Source organism: Lissotriton helveticus, chromosome 6, assembly GCF_964261635.1.
Source record: "Lissotriton helveticus chromosome 6, aLisHel1.1, whole genome shotgun sequence".
Lineage (NCBI taxonomy): Eukaryota > Metazoa > Chordata > Amphibia > Caudata > Salamandridae > Lissotriton > Lissotriton helveticus.
Window position 1 is genome coordinate 1,330,468,233 of NC_136067.1, and position 27,922 is coordinate 1,330,496,154.

General features: G+C 47.0%; 1 protein-coding gene across 7 annotated transcripts in view; it reads left to right on the top strand.

Moving 5' to 3' along the window:
- Nucleotides 1-27,922, top strand: part of MAP4K3 (mitogen-activated protein kinase kinase kinase kinase 3) — a 1,422,157-nt gene that overhangs the window by 328,599 nt on the left and 1,065,636 nt on the right. For all 7 annotated transcript variants that reach the window (XM_078649063.1, XM_078649064.1, XM_078649058.1 and 4 more), the window contains exons 6-8: nucleotides 455-502; nucleotides 12,507-12,549; nucleotides 23,415-23,487. In XM_078649063.1, the coding sequence (XP_078505189.1) occupies nucleotides 455-502; nucleotides 12,507-12,549; nucleotides 23,415-23,487 (164 nt within the window). The remainder of the gene's footprint in view (nucleotides 1-454; nucleotides 503-12,506; nucleotides 12,550-23,414; nucleotides 23,488-27,922) is intronic.

A 27,922-nucleotide genomic window follows, 5' to 3' on the forward strand; every position in this document is an offset into this window, starting at 1 on the left:
CCAAAACATAAATAAAAATAATGTCATGAGCAATGCCAATAGCTCTAACTTTAACAATGCCGAGACCATTGCATTGTAAATGCTTGTTTCAAATTAAGAGCCTGGGCTGCAGCTCCCATCGGGTTAAGGGTATGGAGCCTTTCCGCGTGGTCCACATCCTGTTCGAAGTATTGTGCAATGTTAAACGAGGAAAACAAGTAAAAATAATTTCAAGACAAAAAAGCACGCTGTTGGTCTGTGAAAAAATTTAAATCGGTGGGGAAGCTGAAGTGGCATGTTTGTTTTCTGACTTCCCTTTGTATACAATTTAGGAATTACTGCAAAATTGATAGGAACTTTGTACTTAATCGCAGAGACTTTTTACAGCGTCATTGAAAGACATATTGAATTTAACAAACCGAAAATAATATTCCTAGTTTATAACGGATGCCTTGTGTTTTCTTTATTGCTGCAGGGCTTATACTACCTTCACAGTAAAGGAAAAATGCATCGAGACATAAAGGTAAATCTGATATATTTTTTGTTCAGACTGCATGCTGGTTTTAAATTCTTCAAACTATAACGTGAGAAAGCCACCTAGTGGTATTAACAATATATGCTGAAGGTGTTGTCTTCCATGTTTCTTTATGCAGCCCTGGTGAATTGTGGTTTTATGATCTGTCCCTTCATTCTCGCATCCCGCTGTCAATTTCTCTTTTTTTTCTCTTCATTTCATATTATTTTTTGATTGTTGATCAGTTTGTCAGTCTTTGCCGAAATTATGTGCTTCGTTTTTGCCATTTCCAAGGAAAGTTTGTGAACTTGTGCAAGAAAATGTACCCCCTTACCTCCCACACACACCCCACATATATGTGTGTGTTTATGTATTTGAGATAGAGTTGAAGTTTGTATTTGAGATAGAGGTGAAGTGTGTAGTTTCGTATTTAATACCATTGAGTGTGGCAAGGGGCCATGGCTCATGAATGGCGAAGTCTTGGGTGGGTCATAATGATCCTTCTCTCCCTCAATAATGGAAATAAATAGCATGGACTTATACACCGTTTATGTCAAGCTGTTTTCTCATGTGTCGTAGTTAGATGGTAGTTAGATAATTAAGTGCCCTCCTGACTGCTGGAGTTGTTTTAGTCTTTAACAGCATTGTAACAAGCAGTCTGGGAGACAGTAAGTGATTTGTCACTGTAGTTTTGCTGGACCTTGGCGATGACAGGAAATGTAACTTCGAGTGTATTATTAAATGCGAGAACGTGTGTTTATTAGTATACCTGCTCTAAATAACACATGCTACTAGGCCACATTTGCTTTCACTGGCATGACATAAATATACTTTTGATGAATACTTCTAGCTGCCGAGTTCTCACCTGTAGTAAAATCTCCAGGCGCCATACAGGATCCCCACTCTGCTTGGTGGTGCTGTGGGCTCCATGTTGGCTTTGTTCCTCACCAGAAGTGATGGAATGAAGCTGCATTAAATGTACCACCACTGAGCACCGACGTCTGTTTCTTTCTTTCCACACGTTTGAATCCAGATCTGGAGATCTGCTTCCACTTTCGTTGATCTTTAAACACCTCCCAAGTTACAAATCCACTGTGCAAGGGAACAATGTCCTTGCAAAACCTGCTGGTTTCAAACCACCCCATGACGCCAACAATTAATTTTCGGCCTTGGGGCACGCCGCTCAAGTTGTGTGATAAGTTCCAAAGTCCTTTGGTGATGCCACATCCGATCAAGGCCTTTAATGAGGCCATGCTGCACATATTTGGCACTCTTCTGGACTCCCTCAGGTGCTCCCTCAGGCCCAAAGGTTCGACAGGGGTCTCCAGTCAGGTTAACTCAGGCGGATCTGTCTTCATTGCCATGAGAGCCCCTGGAATCCTTTTTGAGTTATGCACCGAATCCAGTGCAGACTTTCACTCTGGCACGAATACTTCCGTCAGTCCCTTTCCCACTCACAATGGTACCAGTGCTCCTGAAGGTGTATATGATTCCAACTGTGATGCCTGTCCCAAGCCAGTTTTTTTTCAACCTCAACCGAGGTCACACTCTGAATCCACTGCGTTGTACTTTGTCTCCTTAACACATGAATCCGACACCCCCGCTTCCATTACCACAGAGGCATATTCCGAGACCTCATTGTCTTTTTCCTTCTGATTCTAACCATAACTTGTAAACACAACTGAAGCTGCTCCAAGTATTGTGACTGAAACCTAGAAACTGCTAGGTGATGTGAGTGATGGTTTCCCACAAAAAGTTAAGGACTGTCCTCATACACCACCTGGTGTCATGCTTCATCATCTGCAGTCCTCACAGAGAGGCACTTCTACAACTAAGTGGGGGCCCATAAAGTGAGTGAGTTTAAAAATCAGTATAATCCCCAGAATTAAATTTATTCTGAGGAGGCTATTCTATGATATTAAAATACAAGACCGGTGAGTGTGGGGAGCCTAGTGCCCCATCACTATAGTGGTAAGTGTTGTCTAACCATAACTTGCCACCACCCGGAGATGTTCATGGTGGGGAAGATTTATCTCTTTACTATGATGATGATATTTTCTACCTTGACATAAAGGAGGCCAGTGGGCTTGATAGTTCCACTGATACAGGGTTGATTTCGCCTTTTGTGCCCCCAGTGGAAAAGAGTGCGTCCTTTGCTTTGTTTATTCGACGTGCTGCTGAGGTCTTGGACCTACAGCTGACTTCTGTTAAAGTTAAAGCAAAGACTACAGAGTTTTTACAGGCCTGAACCTCATTCATCTGAGCCTTTGCTCCTGTTTAATGAACCCTAAATAATTTCCTACAACCTCTTTGGTCAAGGAGTCAAAGATGATTAAGGTGTTTGGAAAATTAATGTTCTCTTCAGCTAGCCTAAGCTTGAGGTGGGTAATGCTGTTTACCTATTGGTCTAGTATACGCACAACGTCTGGGTCATGGGTAGCCTAATCTTTTCAGGGTCCCCATATAAATTTTGTATCTTCTTGGCTCAAACTGTTATAGATAGTCAATGTCAGAAGCAGTACCTGAAATATCCAGATCTCCGTGGGAGCGAGCGGCTATCTTCGGCGATGCTAATTTCCGAATTCCCAAACACCCCTGCACCCGGATTGCTCCAAGCCCAGGAATGGAAGGGAAAGGGGAAGTGGATAACAAACAACAAAGAGAGTCTTCCACACTGGTGTCTCGTACTACCTCTGGAAGGAGTGGCTGGGGAACACCTGCAACAGGGAGCAGAACATTACTAACGTTCTAATAAATCATGGACAACACACTCTCTCTCTCTCTCTCTCTTATTAATACCTGGTTATTGTGTGGAGTTAGCTTCTCTCTTAATGAGTCCCAAAAAGTGAGGTGATGGTTGGTACTCTTGTTGCTTGTGTAGAGTGGTTGAAAGAATGATGCGAAGAGTAGAGGTGGTAGACAACAGTATTACCATATGCATATAATATATACTCTCATCTACTTAACGAATTTCGAGAACACTCGAAGTCTTGTCACAAACTGAATTTGAATTGTTCTGAACAGTGCTAGAGTTCAATTCACTGGAAGGCTCTGAACCAAAGACTGGGCAAGCACTGGAAAACGACAGTACCGGCAAGTCTGAAGAATGAAATGTTCTTACCGCAATTCTGTGTACTGCGGGAGGTACTTGCCCACTGGAACCAAACCCAGATGAGGAGCGCTTGACTGCAAGAGTCCGCACAGCCTGACACAGGCCGCGGAGAGTCAGGGGCAAACAACCCGGAAAGGCAGGAATCCACAGGTATGGAACGAGAACACACTCCAGGGGTTCCGGAACTGAGTCTCTGTGAAAGCTGACTGGAAGTAGCGGGAAAACTATGAGAGAACGCGGTGAATTGACAGGAGCCAAACTCAGGGCGTCTAACTGCTGGAAAGGGACAGTTGAAGTGCGCCACATAGAACGTGCGGAGTTGGGAAATGGCGGACTGCTGAAAAAGACTAGAACGCTAACTGCATCGAAATGGCGGCACAACCCGGAGGCGGCTACACCTCTGACCAAACGTGATCATGAGCTAATTTTTGCAAGGAACCCCAAAGTGGGAACAGCCTCCAAACCGGAAATCTTCCCCTAGCTGCCGGGACTGACAGAGGTCTCTTGCTGGGGGTCGGCATAGTCCTGACAGTACCCCCCACCAAAGCCCCCTCCCTGGGTTTTTGGGGGTGCACCTTGTGAAATTCGCTGACCAATCTTGGGGCATGGACATTGCTGCTGGGCTCCCACGACCTTTCCTCGGGACCATAACCCTTCCAGTCCACGAGGTAAAAGATTTTCCCTTTCTTGAGTTTGGAGTCTAGGATTCTCTTAACCTCGAATTCCTCTGAACTCTGAATTTGAACTGGAGCTGGTGGTTGAACACGCCTGAAGTTAGGTGGGTTTCTTTTAATCAATGACACATGAAACGTTGGATGGATCTTCAATGACTTGGGAAGAGCCACTCTCACACTCACTGGATTGATCATTCGCACCACAGTGTAGGGCCCTACAAATCTTGGTTGGAACTTTCGATTTCCTCTCAACCTCATGTGCCTAGTGGAAATCCACACCTTTTCTCCAGATTCATACATGGGACTCACTTTTCTCTTCTTGTCTGCCTGCACCTTGTAAGCGTCTTTGGCCTTCTGGAGATTGGAAGAGGCTACCTGATAGGATTTCTGTAACTCTTGTATCACCTCTTCTGCTGCTGGGACCTCCACGTCTACCCGACCCACTAACATGTTAGGATGCCGACCTGAGTTCAGGTAAAAAGGGGAAAATCCTGTAGACGAATGGACGGCATTGTTGTACGCGAACTCTGCCGTACTCAACAATGAGGGCCATTCTCCCTCCTGATCCATCAAATACAGACGGAGATATTGTTCCAAATCCTGATTCACTCGCTCCGTCTGTCCATCCGTTTCTGGGTGGAAACTGGTGGACAAACGAGAGTCCACTCCTAGACCCCTGAGGAATGCCTTCCAAAATCGAGAGACAAACTGAGGCGCTCGATCGGAAATAACCACCTTAGGAACCCCATGTAATTTCACAATGTGTTCCACAAACAGAGTAGCTAACTGAGAGGCTGTGGGGAGGGACCTCAAAGGGACAAAGTGGCTCATCTTGGTAAACATATCCACCACCACCCAAATGACTGAATACCCTTGGCTAGATGGCAGGTCTACTATGAAGTCCATGGAGACTGAATGCCAGGGAGACGGGGCAATGGGCAACGGCATTAAAAGGCCCTGTGGGGACTGCCTCATACTCTTGCCTTTAACACAAGGCTCACAAGTGGCGATGTACTGCCTCACCTGAGCATCCATGCCCGGCCAACTGAAGGTTCTCTTGATTAAGTCCAGGGTCGTCTTCGCTCCTCGGTGGCCTGCTAGCGGGTGGTCGTGAAAATGCTGAATGACTTCATTTTGCAATTTCTCACTGGGGACAAACATCTTTTCTTGCCAAATGGGTCTTTGATTCCTCACACTGCGATCTGGACCGCCTGATTCCCAATCTGAATATTCGGCCTTGGAAAACTCTTCCTTGATTCGGGCCTCCAAATCGTCCTCGACAGCTATGGCCACTATCTTTTCCTCCGGAATGATGAATCCTTCCGTTTTGGTTTTGATTTCCTCCCCCATACTCAGACGTGAAAGGGCGTCCGCCTTTCCATTGGAGGATCCAGGCTTGTAAGTGAGGACAAAATCGTAATCTGCGAAAAAAAGCGACCAGCGCAATTGCCTGGGGGTGAGCGTGCGCGCTGACTTGAGGAACTGTAAATTCCGATGATCAGTGAAGACTGTGACTACATGTTTCGCTCCCAACAAATAGTGTCTCCACACTTTGAATGCTTCTTTGACGGCCAAAAGCTCCTTATCTGCAATGGAGTAGTTTATCTCCGCCGGGGTAAGCTTGCGGGAATGGTATGCCACTGGATGAAGCTGCCCGGTGTTCTTCTGGCGCTGCGACAGGATTCCTCCTATGGCCAAATTGGATGCGTCGGCCTCAATGAAAAAGGGCTCACTCAAACAAGGGTGTTGCAGTACTGGGGCTGTCACGAAAGCTTCTTTTAATTGCTGAAACGCCTCCTCAGATTCTTGTTCCCAGACGAATCGCACATTTTTCTTTAGCAGCCTAGTAATGGGGCTCACCTTCTCTGAGAAGTTCAAGATGAAGCGTCTATAAAAATTGGCGAATCCCAGGAAACTTTGGATCTCCTTTACAGACCTGGGCGCCGGCCATAACTTGATCGCTTGCAACTTAGAGTCGTCCATGGAAACTCCTTCCGGAGACAAAACAAAGCCCAAAAACTCCACTCGGGAAGAGTGAAAGACACACTTCTCCAGTTTGACAAACAGATGGTTCTCCAGCAGGCGTTTCAAGATGGCTCGCACATGATGGACGTGTTCCTCTAAACTGTTGGAGTAAATAAGGATGTCATCGATATAGACCACTGCGAAACGGTCCAGACACTCACGAAGCACATCGTTGACAAAATGCTGGAACGCAGCGGGGGCATTACAGAGCCCGAAGGGCATCACTTGGTATTCATACAAACCAAACCTGGTTCGAAAGGCAGTTTTCCACTCCTCCCCTTCGGCCATGCGCACCAAATGATAGGCCCCCCGTAGATCCAACTTTGTATACACACTGGCATCCTTGACTTGATCCAGGAGTTCTGAAATGAGGGGCAGAGGATAACGGTTCTTCTTAGTGGCCAAGTTCAATGCCCGATAATCGATGCAAGTCCTCAAGGTCCCATCCTTCTTCGGAATGAAGAAGAGGGGCGAGGAAACTGGAGACTGAGAGGGGCGGATGAATCCATTGGCTAGATTTTGTTCGATATAGTCCTTCAAATGGAGATTCTCCGGTTCCGACAATGCATAGATTCTACTGCATGGTAAAGACACCCCTGGTTCCAATTCGATCCGACAGTCATATTCTCGGTGAGGTGGCAACTTCTTAGCTTCCTTCTCATTGAACACCTCTTTCAGGTCCTGGTATTCCTCGGGAATCTCTGGGGCCTCCAAAGCACACACCATTTGAACCTGATTGGCCAGATTTTGTGACAACGTGGAACTTGGGCTCTCCGGAGTCCACTGGAAACAATGCTCAGAACAAAATTCGGAATTCATCTTTACAGAACGCCGTGACCAATCGATCTGCGGGTTATGCTCGGTGAGCCAGGGTAGCCCCAGTATGAGTTGGAACTGGGGGGCATCTATGAGACTAAATCGAATGAAGCTTCGGTGCTCTCCAGGTCCCACCACTGTCATCAACTCAGTATCATAAGCAATAGGTCCCGACGACAACTGGGTGCCATCCACTGCTCGCACCGGTTCCGGTCTGGGCTTCTTTTCAAACTGTATTCCCAAGGTCTTGGCAAACTGAATGTCGCAGAAGTTCCCAGTAGCCCCCGAGTCTACCATCACCGAAACTTCCTCCTTCTGAGCTTTTCCAAACTCTATCCTACACAGTAAATTCAGATGCGGGGCTGCGGATTGCAGGGTGTTGGCTAAAAGTTGTGGCTTGGGAGTTGGCTCGTCACTCGCTCCCACCAGTGCAACTCCGTCTACTGGTGGAGCCGATCTTTTACCCACGAGCTTGCCTTTGATCTCTTCGGACATTCCTTGACAAAATGGCCCGATTGCCCACAATACATACACAATCGACCTTGGCGTCTCTTTTCTCGTTCCTCCTGCGTAAGAGGGCCTCGAATGGTTCCCACCTGCATCGGCTCTTCCTGGCCTTGGCCTTCAGGGTTTTTCACGACCTCCGGTCGAGACCGATCAAATCGAGGCGGGAGAGTGCGGACATCCTTTCGTCGTTCACTTCGCCTTTCTGCAAGCCTCTGATCAATCTGCAATACAAGATCGATGAGTTCTGACACATCCGTGGGTCGTTTGGGAATCTGCGCCAAACCGTCCTTCAACTCATCCTTGAGGCCTCGGTAGAAAATGGCCGCCCGCTTAGCCTCGGGCCAACTCGTTTCGACGATCAATTTATTGAATTGTGCCAGGTAAGCCACCAAATCACGATTCCCTTGTTTCAATTCCAACAGTTCATTGTCGGTGGTCTGTGAAACGTTTCTTCGGTCAAAAATGCGCAAAAACTCAGCTTTGAATTCTTCGAATTTATACAACACTGGATCGTTGCTTGCCACCAAAGGCAAAGACCACGCGGCAGCATCTCCGCTCAGGTAAGACAGCACAAAAGCCACTTTAGACTGATCCTCTTTAAACAGAATGGGCTTACACAAGAAATGCAGGGAACACTGGGTCAGGAAGATTTGGGCCTTGTGGGGATCTCCCTGAAATCTCTCGGGCGGGGCCAATGGAATGGTAGGGGACATTGCGTGCACCACCTGTGTGGTAAACTCCGTAGATGAGGATGAGGCGGAACCAAAGGCAGATGATTTTATACTACCGAAGTTGGGGCGCGGGCTCTCTGCTAGTTCATCTAATCTCTGACGTAAATAACTAGCCTCCTGGTTAGATTTCCTAACTTCCTCCCTCGTCTCACTCAACTGTTTCTGAAGTCCCTCTAACACAGACGCCAAAGCTTTGACATCCAATCCTTCGGCCATCTCGCTCAGACGGAAGATAATTGAGGCACTTCAATCTGTCAGAAGCAGTACCTGAAATATCCAGATCTCCGTGGGAGCGAGCGGCTATCTTCGGCGATGCTAATTTCCGAATTCCCAAACACCCCTGCACCCGGATTGCTCCAAGCCCAGGAATGGAAGGGAAAGGGGAAGTGGATAACAAACAACAAAGAGAGTCTTCCACACTGGTGTCTCGTACTACCTCTGGAAGGAGTGGCTGGGGAACACCTGCAACAGGGAGCAGAACATTACTAACGTTCTAATAAATCATGGACAACACACTCTCTCTCTCTCTCTCTTATTAATACCTGGTTATTGTGTGGAGTTAGCTTCTCTCTTAATGAGTCCCAAAAAGTGAGGTGATGGTTGGTACTCTTGTTGCTTGTGTAGAGTGGTTGAAAGAATGATGCGAAGAGTAGAGGTGGTAGACAACAGTATTACCATATGCATATAATATATACTCTCATCTACTTAACGAATTTCGAGAACACTCGAAGTCTTGTCACAAACTGAATTTGAATTGTTCTGAACAGTGCTAGAGTTCAATTCACTGGAAGGCTCTGAACCAAAGACTGGGCAAGCACTGGAAAACGACAGTACCGGCAAGTCTGAAGAATGAAATGTTCTTACCGCAATTCTGTGTACTGCGGGAGGTACTTGCCCACTGGAACCAAACCCAGATGAGGAGCGCTTGACTGCAAGAGTCCGCACAGCCTGACACAGGCCGCGGAGAGTCAGGGGCAAACAACCCGGAAAGGCAGGAATCCACAGGTATGGAACGAGAACACACTCCAGGGGTTCCGGAACTGAGTCTCTGTGAAAGCTGACTGGAAGTAGCGGGAAAACTATGAGAGAACGCGGTGAATTGACAGGAGCCAAACTCAGGGCGTCTAACTGCTGGAAAGGGACAGTTGAAGTGCGCCACATAGAACGTGCGGAGTTGGGAAATGGCGGACTGCTGAAAAAGACTAGAACGCTAACTGCATCGAAATGGCGGCACAACCCGGAGGCGGCTACACCTCTGACCAAACGTGATCATGAGCTAACTTTTGCAAGGAACCCCAAAGTGGGAACAGCCTCCAAACCGGAAATCTTCCCCTAGCTGCCGGGACTGACAGAGGTCTCTTGCTGGGGGTCGGCATAGTCCTGACAGTCAAGATGCAGCCAGATATGTTATTTGTGCTGGCCTGGCTACTGCTGACTGTCTGCTACGAGCAATCAGCTCTAGTGTGGTGCTCACTCATCATGCATGGCTGATATCTAGAGGTTTTTGGATGAATATGTTTTTTGATGCCTCACTGGTGTTCACAAATGTGTTGGTGATGATCACCATCCATCATCAGTTATTAGTTTTCCCTTACCTTGACAATTGGCTGTTGAAGGCAGGCTTCCCACAGTCTGTCGGGATCACAGTTAGGGCAGCGCTAAGACTTCTTTGCCTGTTAGCTTCTTTAGCCCTGCTTGTTGACTAAACCAGCTGGTATATGCAGGTTCTCCAGTGTAATTGTATTTATTTATTTTAAGAGTTTTATATAACTCTAGCCCGACCCGAAGGTATCGGAGAGCTTACAGCATGAACCACTCGTAGGACACATTAAGCATTTTACTATATATTCAATGACTCATGACGGTTCGCATAATATCGTCATAGAGTGCAGAATGTCACTCGTAAGGTAAGTTATCACAGTAGAATGTAAAGAGAACATATGACGCCTCGGGTAAGGTCGTCGTAAAAAGCACAGTGACTCACGATGGGATTCGCCCGGGGGTTGGGGGAGGTAGTCATGTGGAGAATGAGGTAGAGGTCATTGATAACAAAGTGTCTGAGTGCTACTTTGGCTTGTCTTCGGTGTCTAGTTTGTAGCTCTCTGTTTGGGAGAGATCGGTTGAGGAGGAGGTCTTTGAGCTGTCTTTTTAATTTTAGGTAGGAGGGTTTCGTCCTGATATGGACTAGTAAGGAGTTCCATATTTTCGCCTGCGAAGGATCGAGAAGCGTTTTTTTGTTTTGAGTTTTCGGCGGGATAAGGAGTAGAGTGTTTGTACTCCTTAGGCTTCTTGTCTGACCTGCCTTCTGGAGTTTAGCAGCCAGGTAGGCGGGTTTCCCTGTGTGCCGCGCTTTGTGCGTGAAGCAAGCAGTTCTGAAGTTGGCACGCATTTCGACTGAGAGCCATTTTAGCTCTTTGAGTGCAGGCGAGATGTGATCATATTTTTTTACTCTGATGACCATTCTGGCTGCTGCGTTCAGAGTTGATCTGAGGGGAGGAAGATGTGATTTTGCTGCTCCTGTGAGGGTTGCAATCCTGTAGTCCAGTCTGGGCAGCACCAGGGATTGAGTAGCTTGTTTGAGGTCGCTCAGAGGGAATGAAGGGTTTTATTTTGTTGAGTAGTTTAAGGTTGAGGAAGACACTCTTAGCAGTGTTCCTGATGTGTTGGCTCATGTCTAGTTTGAGGTCCAGAGTGATTCCCAGCAATTTCCCAGATTCGGCCAGGGTGGGGTTGTAGTTCAGCGCATCAATGGCTTATATACATTCTGTGTTTTGGGGTTCTCCTCTTTGTTGGAGATGAAGAGGATTTCTGTCTTGTCTTGATTTAGTTTTAAGTGGTTCATGATAGTCAGTGCTGGACGTCTCGTAGAGTGACTTTCAGTCTCTGAATTACTTCCATGGAGGAGGTTTCCAGATAGATTTAGGTATCGTCTGCATAGAGGTGGAAGGGAATGTTGTTGTTTTTTTAGTATGGTAGTAAGGGGTTCCATATAGATGTTGAAAAGTTGTGGGGAGAGTACTGACCCTTGGGGGACACCCTGCTCATGGGGAGTGGGTCCGACGAGAAGTTCTTGATTTTTATACTTTGGGTGCGGTTCTGTAGGAAAGAGGCGAACCACTGTAAGACCACCCCCTCGCACCAGCCCTTTCTTGAAGTGCTTTGATGAGTAGTTTGCGGTCAACCGTGTCGAAGGCTGCCAATAGATCCAGGAGTATGAGTAGGCAGCATTGGCCTGTATCAAGAGATTTGTGCATATTATCTATTACATTTAGAATCGCTGTCTCTGTACTGCAACCTTTTCTGAACCCCGATTGATGAGGGTCAAGAAGGTTGGTGGTGTTGAGTGAGTTGGAGGAGACCACATCTTTCTAGAATTTTCGCTAGGAAAGGGAGGTTAGAGACGAGTCTGAAGTTATTTAGATCATTTGTGTCAGAGACAGGTTTTTTTTAGTAGAGGTGTGACGTGGCCGATTTTGAGACGGTCAGGCATGACTCCAGTACTCAAGGAGCTGTTTATAATCTTGGTCTAGGCCAATAGCGTGTAAGCACAAGCGTGTGGTCCAAGTTAGAAGTCCTTACAATAAGCCTTGCAGAGCAGCACATGCGCGCTGGCTCAGGCGAGACCTAACATCCACCCCGCCACCCTTTACAATCACCCTCCTGTGCCTAAATTAAATGAAAATAACTAGTGACCTGTCAACTCCTTAACAGACCCACTGGTCACTCTTCAGTTCTGTTTAACTCCCCCAGCCCCCAAATCTGTGGAGACCCGAAGAGGCCGGTGAGACCACCGGTTGCCATTGTGCTGTCTTGAATGGATCTCTGGAGACGCCTGTGAGGTGGGGGAAGGTCTGGGAATTTCTCCCTTGTGACGTCACAGCTGTTAGTGCATACGCCGGTTATCAATGTGGTGTTTACAGTCGGGTGTTAATGCTATGTTGAAAAGCATGCTTAGCTAAGGAGGTTTTACGTCATTGTCGCCAGTTTTGTCAATTTAAGGTGAGTATCGCAGCTTCCCACAGTGACTCATTGGCTTATTCATTAAAAGGAAGTGTGAAAATCCAAAACAAACATGATTCGAATATTCTACACATGTTTTACCATAAGTAGTTTGACTTCTTATTTCTTTATTTTTTAACCCACCAAAGGGAGCGAATATTCTTCTAACAGACAACGGGCACGTTAAACTGGGTGAGTAGCTTGTAGACTTACTCATTGTTTTTAATTGAATGCTCAGAAATGAATATGAAATGTTTAAGAGGTTTCCTAATGCAACACTTTACAAAGAAGGCACCGCATTTGCATTGCTGAGTTGCAATCGAGATGCTAACATACATTATTTTTATATGTAAACTTTATTTTAAAATGTAATGATCTGTCATAAAAAATATACCAACAGGCATTATTTACGAATAGCAATTATCATTAAACGAAAGCTTCGCATTCCCATTTAGCATGTGTAGTACTTTCTGGCAGCCGGCGCCACGTCAGGTTTACCCTTTAAATTAGTTTCCGCTAATTAGCAGCTATTGTTATCACTCAAAGAGAGTCCTCATTGTTACTATGCATTCCTGGTTCTAGGAGCCGAACCAGCTTCCTTAATGCATGTTATGCTGGAGCTATTCAATGATGCCACAGTCCAATTTGCTTTGCCTTCGGGCCCCTTTGGACATTTTTTGCCCCTGTGAGATGTACCGTTGGTGGGTCCTCCCTCTGTGCCTTACGTCCCCCCTCAGTTCTGCACAGAATGCTCTTGTGCCATCTGGAGGCTTCCCGCCGCTGATTCCTGCGCCGGTTTACATACTGATCACGCCAGTTCACATACTTGCGCGAATGCTGGTGCCACCTCCAGTACTTCCTGGAGAATAGTCAGTAACTGAATCCAAGCCTGAACCTAAATCCATAGCAATAAGGCAGTTCTCCAGGAGGGAGGGGATCACAGTGAATTGGAGTAGAACAAAGAACCAGGGAATAGGAGGCCGATGCTTCTCACCAAAGATACTGGCAGACTACGCATTACATATATTATGATTGAACTCTGACCTGATACAGATGCTAGATACTATCAACATGATACAGACAACCACAGCGAGGCAGCCAACCTCTTACCTCTGGCGTCTGATACAGCAGACTACTTGGCTTTGTAGCAAGCTAGAGGGTTCAAAACCATCCAGTAGTTATCGATGAGAGTGCATCATTTCATGCAGGGGGTAAGGAAAGCCATAGATTTCCCAGAGCTTCCGCTATCCACCATCTACACTAAGGCTGTCATCTTGAGGTCCTGCAGTGAACCTCTAGCATCTCTGAGCCCTTACTGCCATTTAATGAAGTCCTTATGGCCACAGCCTTATCCGCATGGGAGATACTCACCTCTGCTAAAGCAGTGAGCAGGTTAATTGCTAGAAGAAACAGACTGGCACAAGGGTACACAATTTTTCTGCTTGTCCACTTGTCTCCGGAAAGCTTATTTGTGCTGCCTTCCTTGTGCACCTAGCAGAATCCTGGATCTTTTTCACTAGTGCACCCAGATAGAGTCAAAGAAAGTGGAGGTGCTGGATGATAAGGTTTTCTCAACTAGTAGACTGGATTTATGCTCTCTTATTGCAACCTTTTTGCTGGGAAGATAGCTCCCTAATGGGACATGGTACCCAACTTATCTGACCACCTTAGTGACCACTTCGCTAAGGTGGTTTCAGATGGCCAGTATGCTGATATACAAGTGTTTAGAGTTGAGCTTGATGCAGCTTATTCTGTTGCCAGGCCCATGGGCTCTTTCTGTGGCCCTATGTATGACTTCAGTCAACTACATGTTCTGATGATGTCCAGTCTAGATTGATGCGCTTTCCATTTGACGGAGCAATGCTTTTTGGGGACAAGGCGGATGCCATGCTTGAGTGTTTCAAATTAGGTAATGCATGTGCTATGTGTGGAAGAGTGTGGTAGTTTCCTTTTTACAGGCTTGAAATGCTTTAATATTGGACCAGCTGGTTCTTTCAGTTTTTTGAAAAGCAGTATGCCTATCCTTTCAACAGACCCCAGCAGTTCCTGCAGTCAGAGGACTGCCTTTGAATTCTTAGTGCAACTAGCCCCTTCGTGCAGCTCTCAACCCATCCAGTCAATCAATCCAACAGGACTTAAGTCTCTCCTCGAAATGTCATAAAGGGCCGTAGAAGGGTATTCTTTTCCCAGCCTGCTTGCTCAAGGGAATTTAATTCAATTTGACACTAGGGCACCAAAAAACTGCTCCATTATCATGTCACTCTCAGTTGAATCCTTCTCACATGTCTTGACTGTAGTGTACCCTCACTAGGTAGATGGAAGGGGCATATTATCTCCTTAATACTCCATTTGGAGAGTCAGTGGGTGCTTAGCATCCCCCCCCCACTGCCCACCCATGGGAATGGTAGACAGGCTTGAGAAAATGTACCCCTACCTTTGACAAAACAGGAAGAGCGTAATAAGCTACTACCACCCTTGGGTAATGTGGGGGGAAGTGGGTGATAATTGAAATCACTCCATCTTTGGGTGCTGCAAGTAAAAGAAGGTAATTTCGGTCTCATTTCAAGTTCCAGCAGTTCAACACACCATCCCGAACCACTGGAATGGTAGCAGGGAGACTCGCATCAAACTCCTGCCTTTGGGGAAGACAAGGGATAAACCCTGCAAATGTCACTTAACTGCCCATCGGGCAAAAGAAATTCCACTCTTCCCCCTACCCTTGGGAAAGGCTTGGGGTTGGGGAACCAACTCCCACAATTGGGCAAAGTAAGGGGTGGGAAGCATTTTGGTTTCAACTTATTTGTCTTTTCACTGTAATTTACACATTTTCACAATGAAACTGCAGTGTCCCCAATACGTACATTTCACTAAAAATGTACGCATTGCATGGTTGATGTTGCCAAACATTGATCAAGGTGGGGTGGAGAAAAATATACCATCTCACCCGTAGGAAAGATGAGGGGCTCAAAGCCCCCAATCCTCCAACAGTTGGGCAATGTGAGATGCCAAAAAGTATCACATTATCAAAAGTGGGGGTGGGTAAAAGATGCAAAGCCTTATTTTTGGAGACTTTTTAAAAATATTTGTTTTATTGACTTTTGAGAAAAACATGTCAAGAATAGCATGAAGGATTACAAAATTGTACATGAAGACACATCAAATATTTATGGGTATTAGGTTGATTGTGGCAGACACATTCTATGCATATATATAAGATCATGTAGTGGGAACCAATACCCCTTTACCTGAATTTTCATTACGGATCCCAATCCCCATAAGGCTCAATGTCTCAGTCCATGTCTTCACAATATCCAAACGCAGTCCTGTATCGCATAAACCCAACGCCCAACCCCTCCCCCCACAACTAAAAAACACATCCCCTTCCATATCTGGAGTGTATCCCTGTGATGTAAACCAACTCCTCTACTTTTCGTTCGTCATAACATGCTGTCCAATGTTCCCATGATGGGTGTTCTCCCCCTCTTCTTACAGACCTTCCGGGCTACTTCCCACCAGTGTATTCTCGAGGCTTCATCCCGTGGCTTAGCGTTCGTTCCCTCACTCTTCTGGTCCCCTAACATTGCCCTCCATGCCTGCAAGTCATCCTACAGCTTTTCATTACGCCTACACTGCTGCATGCGCAACACCTCAGCTCTCACCCACTCTTTCATATCCTGCACCCATTGCAGCATTTTGGGTGGGTTATGGCTCAGCCACGTGATAGCTATCCCACAGTTTGCTAATAATAGTCCCAAAAGGACAAATCTCCGACTAAGGTTCTTGTTTTTGGGTCAGGGCAACAAACCAAGCAACGCCACCCGCACTTCCCTTAATATTACCCATCCCGACGCCTTCCTCAACGCGTCTAATATGCCAGACCAGTACAATTGAGGCTCCGGGCAGGGCCTGCCCATATGTATAAATGTAGCGTCCGCCCCTCCACATCTGGGACATCGCCCTGACCGCTCCGGATAAATCATGTGTAACCTTTTGGGGGTAAGGTATGTCTGGTGTACAAAATTAAACTGTATTAGTTTGAATCGTGTATTCGAGCTCACCTGTTTATCCCCTTCATGGATCTTGATCCAATCCCTCTCTGTTATGGGGTTCCCTATCAATGTCTTCCAGGTCATCTGGACCGCAGTGCCGGGTCTCCCTGTTGCCCGAATCGCCCAGTAGAGGTGCAACACCAACTTGCGTCCCTTAGCCATTGATATCAGAGTCTGTAGTACCTGGGAGACGGCAGGTTCTTCCGGAAACATAGGCCACAGCTCCCTCGCTACCTGAGCTATTTTCCCATTCTGGACAAACTGCCCGGCCTCAATGCGAAGGTGGTTGTCGCTTGCTCTTGTGTGATATACTGTTTGTTGTCATACAGGTCCCCCATATTTAGGCATCCCCCCTCCCGCCACTTATGCACCTTCATATACGCGGAGATCTGTTAAAAGGGCCTAACAGTCCACAAGGGCATGTCCGGGGCATAGGGAGCCCTTCGCAGCACTCTCCGGACTACAAGTTCCCATGTTTCCGCTACATGCTGCACAATATATGTGCTTGTCTGAGGTATCTGAGTGCCCAGCATTAATAGCTCGGGGAGCGTTCTGTTCCTGTAGGTCCACGCCAGCAGAGCCTCCTCCCAATTCTCATCTTCAACCCACTAATGTATAGCATGTTGCAGCTGTGGGGCCATATAATAAAATTCCAGACACAGCACCTCAAGACCCCTGTCTGCCAGGTTCTTTGAAGAGTGGCCAGGCTTACTCTTTTACGGTTAGCCTCCCACAGCAACTTCAGTAGAAGCCTTGTCCAACAAAAAAATGTCGGGGGATCCTAAGAAGGGAATGATGCATCGTGTAGAGGCATCTAGGTAATACCACCATTTTAGCTATGGCAAAACTCCCCATCAAAGACAGAGGCAACCCCTGCCAGAAGCGCACTGAACCCCGCACTCCCTCAATGATTCTCCCAATATTACGCGTCAAGTACTGTTCCGCCGTCTCCGCTAGTCTGATCCCCAGGTACCTAGGCGCGTTCCTCACCCACTGGAATCCCACCTCTGGCAATCCCTCGTCCGGGAGTAAAGCCAGTCTCCCATTGGGACAAATTTTGACTTCCCTGAGTTTATCCTCAACCCAGACATGTGTCCAAACTGTACAAGGACCTAGAATAGCATTGGTATTGCCTGGGCAGGTCTACCGAGGTACCCCAGGGTGTCATCTGCGTACATAGACACCACATGATGAACCTCACCCAGTGGGATCCCAAAGGTCTCCATATCCTTTCTGAGGCCTAATCTCCCTACCCTAATTCTGGCACAGGGTTCTGAGTATAATAACGGCACCCATTTCAGGAATTGTGGACCCACTCCCATTGCACGAAGGACCTCCCACAGATATACCCACCCGACCGAGTCGAACGCTTGTTCAATATCGAGCAACATCAGGGCACAATTCTCCAGTTGCAAGAATGGTGAGTGCCACACTTGTGCCAACCTTCTCAAATTATGGGCAGTGCTGCATTTGGGAATAAACCCCGCCTGGTCGGGATTAATTAAATGCTGCATGTATGGGTGCAGTCGAGCCACTATAATCCAGCTGAGAATTTTTATATCTATATTCACCAAGGAAATGAGTCTGAAAGACCCCGGCAACTGGGGGTATCTATCCTCCTTGACTATCATGACCACCAATGTTTCGTTCATGGAAAATGGGAGTGTATGATTTTGGAATGCTTCATTATATACTTCTAAGAGGCGGTCCACCACAATGGATGCAAAATCCTTGTAGAATTGGGCCGGTAGGCCGTCACTCCCTGGGCTCTTTGCTGTTTTGAGTAACTTTACACTTTCCAGTATTTCCTCTTTCAAGATTGGGACATCCAGTAATTGGCTAGCCTCTTTTTCCAAATAGGGCAAGTCCTGTGTAGCGAGGAACTCTGCCACTTCATCCAGAACCGGCATAGGTCACCCCACATATACCCCGGCTAAGAGGTCCGCTAAAATGTTCACAATTTTTTGCTGACCATATACAGTACACCCTTCAGCAGACTGCATCTGTACAATAGGGGAAACAAGCTTCTCATTACTAATCAGTCTGGCAAGTAGCGTCCCAGAGCAATCGCCCCCTGCTGAAGTTGCTGCCGATATGTGGTGTAGTGAAACTTTTCAAGTCTACATATTGCTGCTAGTAGTTCTTCTCGCATTTCCCGCCACTCGTTCAAACGCCCAGGATTCGCTGGCAATAGCAGCTCCAGCCCAACAAGTTTGCCCTCCAGTGCTTTAATGTCCCTCTCAAGCTGCTGTTGCACCCAATATGTCGTGCCAAGACAGAACTTTCGGACCACCACCTTCATCGCCTACCATTCCATGCCCCTCGCGTACGCCGACTTCGTAAAATAATTAGTTTTCTCCTCTTCCAACTTCACCCCGAAGGGTGGGTCAGTGAGTGACTCAGGTGAAAGTCGCCACGTAGGAATTGCCGTTCTGGGCCTACCAGTACTCAAGGATAACAGCATTGGGGAATGATTCGAGATGTATCTCGGAAGATACACTATGTCCTCCACTCTGGACATCATAGTTGCTGATAGAAGGAATTGATCCAACCTACTAAAGGTATTGGTCATCCAACCTACTAAAGGTATTGGTCGCAGGTGTGTGACAGGAAAAGGTCCTGGCTTCCGGGTGTCTGACCCTCCATGCATCCACTAGCCCCAGCTCCCTCATCATGTCTATCAAGGCCCCAGTCATTCCCGGCTTACTATTTGCCTGGCGAGGGTTTTTTTTCGGTCCATCGTCCCATCTATTACACAGTTGACGTCCCCAAAGATGGCGAGATTCCCACCCAGATAGGGGACCAGTGCAGTCATTACTTCATAGAAGAAGCTTTGGGCATCCAAGTTAGGGGCATACACTTTTATTAGACATGTCTCCTGCCCATCCAGCCTCACATATAGGATCACATAGCGCACCTCCGCATCAAGCACGTGATGTATCTGCTGAAAGGGGTCCCCGGGGCCACCCAAATGAGCACCCCTCGTGCAAACCCCCTAAAAAAAGTGGCATATAACTGTCCCCTCCATGTGCTCCGAATATATGGTAATGTGTCACCCCAGACATGCATCTGCTGTAGGCCCGATATACCAATTTTGTACTGTCTTAAGTAGGAGTGCACTTGTCTACGTTTTTCAAGCATTACTATCCCTGTATATTCCGAGTAAGTAATTTCGTCAAGGAGGGAGCAATAAGTGCATACATTCAACATCACACCTCCGTTCCCAACCCATCATACCCGCTTCAGACTGAGTGTGCTGCAGAAAATTACAACCCAGACATGGATCCCCCAACCTTCCTCGAAAACCATTAAAAACAAATATAACAAATTGAATTCCCGCACCTCCCAACTCCCGCTGTGCAGTGCAACAGGATCATCCCCCATTATCGTAGAAAACAAGCCTATCTCCTGTCCTAAACAACCCCCATCTGAGTTCTCCAGCAACATCTTCAAGCCCTGCAACAGTATCCATAGTTGAGTTACATAAGTTAATAGTTTCCTAATTAAACACTGTACAGGTCATTCTAAATAGGTGCCATGCAAGTGACTGGGAAACTGACGGGCGCGAGGCCGGAGATTCCAGCTCCCCGGGCGGTACATAGCTGCTGATGAGGGTGTGTTCCCCCCCACCCACACAACATACGTATACAGTGTATTCCTCACCAGCTACTCAAAATAGAAAAAGAAGAAAAACAGACATTTGTATTGAGTCTTCTTGCAATCACTTATCTGAATGCACAGGATTACAAGTCAGCTCTCTTGCGGTTCCCTCTGGTCTCAGCTGACAATAGTGTCGTGGATCACCTCCAATGAAGTAAAGTCAGAGTCCAACGGCCATCTGCAAGGTACCATCTTCACATACACTGACTCTTCCAGAATCGCCCACGGCCAGGTGTCGTTGTTCTTCGGACAGCCTACACCGTCTTGTCGACGGATCCATCGAGCTTGTGCGAGTCTCCGAGTTTAATTGTGGCCTTCTTTGGGTTTTCCGATCCCCTGTGGTGTCCATCCAATCTGAGGCTTCCTCTGCCGACCCAAAAAACCCGGGCTATGATGGCTCTTGGTGGAACCCCCGGACGCAGGGTCGGGACCAATGCCATATGTGCCCTTTAAATATTAAAAAAACTTTGATGGTGTACCTGATGCCAGAATTTTCGTGATCCATTTTTCCAAAAAACATTCTGCAAAAGGTCCCTCCACTCTCTCCGGGAACCCCACGAATCGTAAATTATTTCTCTGGGAGTGTCCTTCCTGGTCCTCGGCCCATTCATCCATCCTCACCGTCTTCCGTTGAAGCTCCATGACTGTCTCCCGTAGAAACTTGACCTCCGTTTGGAGGACATCCATTTGTTGTTCCTTCGAGGTGACTCTGTCGGAGACCTTACGCATGTCGCAGCAGGGGAGGTTGACGTCGATCCCCACTGCGTTGATCCTGGTCACCATCTCGTCCCTCACAGTCCGCACTGCTGTCGCGATGTCGTTTAGAGAGGGGTCCCGATGCTCTTCTCCCTGTATCCCTTCAGCAGCATCTTCTCCTCGCACACCTCTTTGATTGGGTCCCTGAGGGAGAGGTTACGCATAGTTCGATATTTTAATTAACTGAGCCTTGGTGCCTGTATCTTTCCCCATTTTGTGCCGGGATCAAGCAAGGCTCAGGAGTCCACCAATCCAGGCCAAGCTCTGGGTTATATCTGTGGTATTGTGTGCCTGCCACAATTCTGTTACCCTTCAAGACAAGGTCCCTGGCCCACTCCAAGTCAATTGTCCTCACTGCGGCCACCCATCAAATGCTGCAGCCCTTCCGGACCATCCACAACCAATGCAAGGGTATCACAAGCCCGCCCGGTCTCCCCTCCAGGCTCACAGATGTGTATGGGCCTCCAAGACCAGACCGTGCAACCGGAGCGTTCCAGCAGTTTCCTAGTCTCATGTACTGTGGATCGCCGCAGCACCTCCCGTTGCCTTATCCCCTAAGATTGACAGGGCCCTCGGCGGCATTCACCTTCCGGCAGCTGGTGCCCTCTGGACAGGGCCCCCTCCTGTCACACACTGCTACCCGACGGGTTCTCAGCTCACTTCGCGGTCCACAGCCTCAGCAGAGCCCAATCCCGGTCCTGTCCAGCATTCGAAGTCTGGTTCTCCCCCTCCGGGTGATTTCCAGATGGAAATCCACCCCAATGACATGCTTCTCTTGCTGGCCGGGATCGGCCATCCCTATCTTCCCCATACCAGTTCCACCCTCTGTAGGGGATCCCGCTGTATCATGCAGCTCGTGTCCATACCAAGAGGCACCTTCAGTCTCACTCTTCTGCGTTTTGGTCTTCTGGTGGCATAGGTCTATGCTCCAACAGAGTCTGCAACCGACAGCAGGGGGGGAGCAGGCACCAGCACAACCGGGGTCTGGACTCCCGCCCCCTCCCCTTCGGATCGTAACAATGAGTGTCTCCCGCTCCTGCGGTCAAAACAGGCAGGCATGGGCGGTCCTCAGCTTTTCTAACTTCCGGCTTATGTGTCACCGGCCGCATGCGCGTAGGCCCCAACACAGTCTGCAGCCCGCAAGTCCCGGCACTGTCCAGAGTCCGGGCTCCCGCCCCTCCCCCTCTGTATATTGGTATTCCCCCCGCTCCTGCAGTCAAGCCTTATTGGCACAGGCGGTCCTCAGCCTTATTAACACCACCGCTCGGACCGGTTTACTTTCAGTGGGTTCCCGCCGAGCGAGCATCTGTTGATACAGCGCTTCCGGGGTTGTAATTCTCAGCCCCGCCACCCCAATTGCAGCAGTGCACCACAAATCGCTAGTCCCTTTGCCGGGGAGACCTTTCGATACCCCCAGCTCCCGATGCACGTCCCATAATCCAAGATGGCGGTTCCTTCTCCGGGGGCACTCGGGTTCCACACTGTGTACGCCAGCCAGACAACGCCCCCAACTCTTATTGTTGCAGCCGGGCGATGCTCCCAGCCAAGCCAACCCGTTAGGTCAGGTTGGTGCTCAAATGCACCGCAGGATATTTCCGGATATTTGCCGCGTGGGGACGGAACTCTGAGAAGTACGTCCTACTTGGCCATTTGTTGGCCACGCCCACATACAACCCCACTCTTAAGCAGTGGTGGTAAAAGAAAGTTAATTCCCTCCACCCCTTCTTTATCCAGGCAAGGGGTGAGCTCAAACCACCACTGTGGTCGAAAGGCAGTGGTGCTGACATGAAAACATGTTGCTTGATATAGAAACGCAGGTACTTAAATCCCCTTCTTTCACACTGACTCACCTGGCATGGCCCCTGTTAAATGCCCCCCCATCTTCACTCAATCAAAAGGGGTGAAAATAGGCATATGGAGATACTGCCATGACGTCGAGCTGTACATACAGTTGTTCTCTTTTATGTGCTTTGACACGTCACGCTCCTGTGTACTAAGAGCACCACCTCTATTACTTTAAAGCAAGGGAACAAACAGTACATGAGCTATTATGGTGATTTTGTTCGAGCTTGAAATTGTAAGTTGAATTCTTTCTTGCACCCTTGGAGAAAATCCTCTGTCTGAACACACTGAGGCTCTTTGTTAGAGGTTAGTCCTCATAAAAGGACTGTATGAGATATGCTCTTTATATGTAGAGCATAGTACTTCAGGCTAGTCTTGTCCCCCAATTTCTGTAATCATTACTGTCATAAGCCTTCTAGAAGCTAAAGCAGAACCCCATTGTCCATTAATTTCCCCATAGCACCTCCTTCTCCATAAGTTTACTGCCACGTGTTCATAGATAGGTACTCAAACTACTCATTAACTAAATGGTTCAATCTTCATGGTAGAAACCTCTGCTACAACCGTAGCACATTGCATGGAATTTAACATTTGGACTTGTGCTAGTAATGGGAATGAGCATTCACTGATCTGTCTTAGATTCTTGATCGTGGAATATGTTAAGCACAGTGTGTGTGTAATGCTATTGGCTAGTTATTCATGCTAAGCAGATACATTTTCTATAAATATTTTTTTTCTGTTTGATTTTAGCCGATTTCGGAGTTTCAGCCCAGATAACCGCAACCATAGCGAAAAGGAAGTCATTTATCGGAACACCATATTGGTAATGTTTGTCCTCATAATTGTGACATTTTTCTGATGTAACTTTGTGCACAGCGTTGAATTTGTCATGCAGTGACAGTAGGTTTCAGAAAGTCACATGGCTCTTGCTTACTGTACCTAAATCACTTGCCACATCTGTGAACAGCATTTAGTTTTTGGCAATGATATATTGTAGTTTAAATGTATTTGGAAACCTAATGCACATTTGAATTACAATGGTATATCCATCTACTGGCTCTAAACTGATGCTGAAACAGGATTGTTTGCAGTTATTAAAGAAATGTATTCTATAAGGCTGCAACTTAGACTTGTCAAAATGATACACGATCTCTCTGGTAGAGGTGTCTCACCAATGCGATCGTAAAGAATTAATGTTTGGGTTGACTGTGTCTAAAAAAGAGAAGTCAGAGCTGAACGAGAGCTATATGTTCATTTCTTGTTGCGGCATCAGTGGCCAATAGAAAGTCACAAGATCTGAGCCCATACTATGTCCTAGTCCATGTGGGGGGTAAAGCCTGGGCAGGGAAGGAATCGTTTTGCTACCCACCCAGTGTTGCCAATCCTCATTAATGAGGAATGAATGTGTGCAGGGTAGCAATGTGGTAACTTGCCTCTGGGCCAAGAGGTCTTTCTGTGCTTCTTCCTCTTGATGAAACCCCACACTTGTTGGGATAGGGATATCTCAAAAAGGCTAACCTGCGCTACCTCAAGTCATTAACAAGATTTTAACCATGAAACCCGTTGTCTATTTCTTTGCAGTATTTCCCTTACACCGCCAGATACGTAATGCCAATAAAAAAATTGCAGATACATTGAAATGAAAAAATAGTGGTATAGATATCATCTGTAAAATTTACTAGCGGTTTACACATTGCAGACCAGATTGAATGTAAATAAGAAGTATTTGCATAGCCAGTAGGTATGTCCTTGGCAAGCTTGAGTTGTGCAGTGGCTATTCTTTTATTTTCACCATCTAGCTACAGACTGTTGTCGCTGGCTGCTGGCAGTGCAGAATAGTTTTTATTTAGATGGATGTGAACACGCCATTTAAAAAATATTCAGTCACTTTTCGTGCAGGAAACAGTGGCTGAAGTGAGCTGACACATAGCCACATGTTGTATGGCGTGTTGGTGGTTATATGAAAAATTTGAATTATGTTTAAGGGAACTAGCAGATGACCCTAAGCTCTCTCTGTATGTACTTAGGTGAGTATCAATTGAATTCCTTTATTCAAATACATATTGTATCCATAAAAGTGCAATAGAATTGAATTGACTTAGATGAGTATTTTTTATTTATATGTTTTGTGATTACATGAGGCTGGCTAGACAGTTAAAGCTGTGTCTAGACCAGACCTAAAACTGCACTATAGAGACCCTTATCAAATGTTTTGGTTTGGTCCCAGTGGTGGGTAGACAGAAAGTGTAGAGCTGTGTGCCTACATCCGAAGAGTCAGGGAAGGATCAGAGTAGCCAGACTCATGATAGATTTTCAGGCGTTCTAAGTACCTATCCCCGTCCATCCTCTGACTTTCACCAAATAATTTCTAATAGTGTCATTAGCTCTTTCTGTCTGACAGCTTCTGCCGGCTGATCATAATTTCCTCTGGCATAATGGGATGCTAAGCATGTCCAAAGGATTACAGTGATCTGTCATGACTCCAACCTTTCTGAAGAAGGTACTCAGCCTTACAAGATCTGATTGTGAAATGTATCACTGGTCCCACTGTTTGGTTGTCCTATGCATCTACTAAGCTTTATAAACTTTGTTTTGTATGATTGTCGTGGAGCTCCTCAGCCTTACCCAAAATATTCTCATAATCTCAAAGTGTTACATCCCTATAGGTAATGGGAAACATCTAGTTTAATGATTGTAGGAAAGTGCCCTTTTTTGACATGGTCACCCCCATTTTGTGCCTGGTATTTGATGCAACTTTTACTGAGGTGCACTAAGTTTCTGCTAACCAGGTCCCAAGTGCCAGGGTTCTTTCCCAAATGTAAGGTAACAGTGCAATTGTTCCACAACTGGCCATACATTTAGCATCCCTGTAAGTCCCTAGTAAATGGTATCCCTGGTACCTAGAGCATTGGTACTAAAGAGGGTCCTTGAGGGCTGCAGCATTTATTGTGCCGTCCTGAGGGCCCCACCACCAAACTCATGCAGACTGCCATTGCAGGCTGTGCAAAATGGTGCAGACAAAAGTGAAAACAAAACACACGCCGTGTCCCCAGACACTGCATGAAATATATGTAAGTCACCACTACAGCAGGCCTTACAGCCCTAAGGCAGAGTGCATTATATTACACTTGAGGACCTATCTGCATGAGCATATATGCCCTGTGCTGTCTAGTCCAATTGCTAAATAGTGCTAGTGAACAGGGAAGCCATCTTAAGTACATATACTGGGCACATTACAAGTTCCCAGCTACATGATGGTTTTCTTTGAAACCTATGGTGTTTGGTATCAAACACCTTGTCTTGATAAATCCATACTGATGCCAGTAGTGGACGTATTAAAATATCCACCCAGGAGGGCACATTAGAGGTGCCCCCTGAAAACCTACCAACCTCTAGTGTACTAGCTGAGAGGTGTAGAACAGCTTGCCATCACAGACCAGTTTCTGAACCCCTGCAGGTGCGAGCCCATGCTCTCTGAGGTTCGAAACCATGCCTGCTCCGGCAAGATGTGTTGTCACCTCCTCCAAGCAGAATGTCTAGTAATCAGCATATGAAGGCAGAAGGCTTCAAAGGCCTATGTCATCTTTGATATGTTACCCCGGATTCCCCCAGACTGGAGGAATACCATTTGGCACCTGGACAGGTGGGAAAATTAGCTAGTCAGGAGGCGTGTTCACTGTCAGCCTAGTTACACCCCTAAGGTGGTCTACCTGAAGTGAACAGGAACAAATTATTCTGCCATCTAGGTTTTTGGTGAAATTGCGTATTTAGGTGGCACCCCTGACACCTGGAACTCAGATTCAATGAACACAAGAAGAAGACTGAGAAGAGCAAAGAGAGCGAGAACTGAGAACCAGCTGTTGACTTTTTGGCACCAAACTCTGCCTGCACCTAACCCGCCAATCGTGATACAAACCGGCTTGTCCTGCCTCTGTGTATCTGCCAAAAAACCAGGTAGGCTGGCAGCACTTCGTAAATTGGCACCAATTTCCCTTGCCGTAGAGGAGCTAATCCCATGCCGCCCGCAGGCACCAAACAACAATGTCAGGTCTACTGTTCTGCCGCCCCCTGGTTCCACTGGTGCATCAGCCGCCCAGGAAGAGGTAGTCATGCACTTGGAGATCAGATCCTTCTCCCCACCAAGTGAGAAGATGCCAGGACCAACCAGAGCAACACAGCACCAATGCCTGGGGTACTGGACTCCTTGCAGCAACCAAAGCCTAGTTTAGTCCAATCCAGACGCTCTAGGGCGGGTAAAGACTAACTGCTGGTGGTTCTTTGGACTTTGGCCCTCTACCATCTTGAGGGATGAAGGGGGCTCCCAGAAACAAATTGCAAGTAACTGTATGCAGTATATGCCTTTTTCCCATAGGAAAGCATTGCTGCGTAAAGACGTGTTTAAATGAACATTTAACTGTAATAATCAGTATCTTGAAAAGTACTTGCTTGATCGCAAAGTTCTTGGTTTTGAGATTCATATAAAAATCACAGTTTTCTTCTAAATTGGTCTTGGATTTATTCTTAAGTGTGTATCTCATTTAGGGGCCAGATGTACGATGTACAATTGCAAGCGCAAGAATGTTTGCGACCCGTTTGCACATGCAATTTTAGCCTGGGCCATGTACTTACTCTAATTTACGAGTTGCAAATAATTTGCGACTCGCAAAATAGTGTATTGCGACTCACTATTAGGAAGGGGCATTCTCTTCTAAATAGCGACCGCAGAGCCATGTATGAATGTTTTGCGACCGCAATTGCCCCAGCCCCAATACTCCTTTGTGACTGGCTCCAAAAATATTTTTTACGGTCACTGGGACCACTGCCTGCCCTTCAAAAATGAAATGAGGCCCCACCCCCTGCCTATTGCTGCGTGGTTTCTCCCTCTGTTGGATTTTCTTTCCCTGGAACTACTTACTGCCCGTCTCACTTACACTGCTGAAACACGCTTTGACCACATCTGGCATCCACTTATACACCACCTTACTAAAACCGAACACTCCGTTTGATGCCCCCTACACTGCGGGCTCTACAAGTGTTTGATGATCTCTTGCAGCCCTTCTCTAAAGGCAGCAGACCGGACTCCCATGAGTAGCCTGCTTTTCTTGCTGGGTGGGCTCCATGAACCTAATGACTGCCAGCCTCCACTCTGGGTCTTGGCCTTTCCCCCTCCTCCTCACTCCCTTGGCGCATCCGCTCTTCTCCTCATTTTCTTTTCTGTCCTCACCTTCTTTTGATTCTCCTCCCTTTTTTCTTCTGCT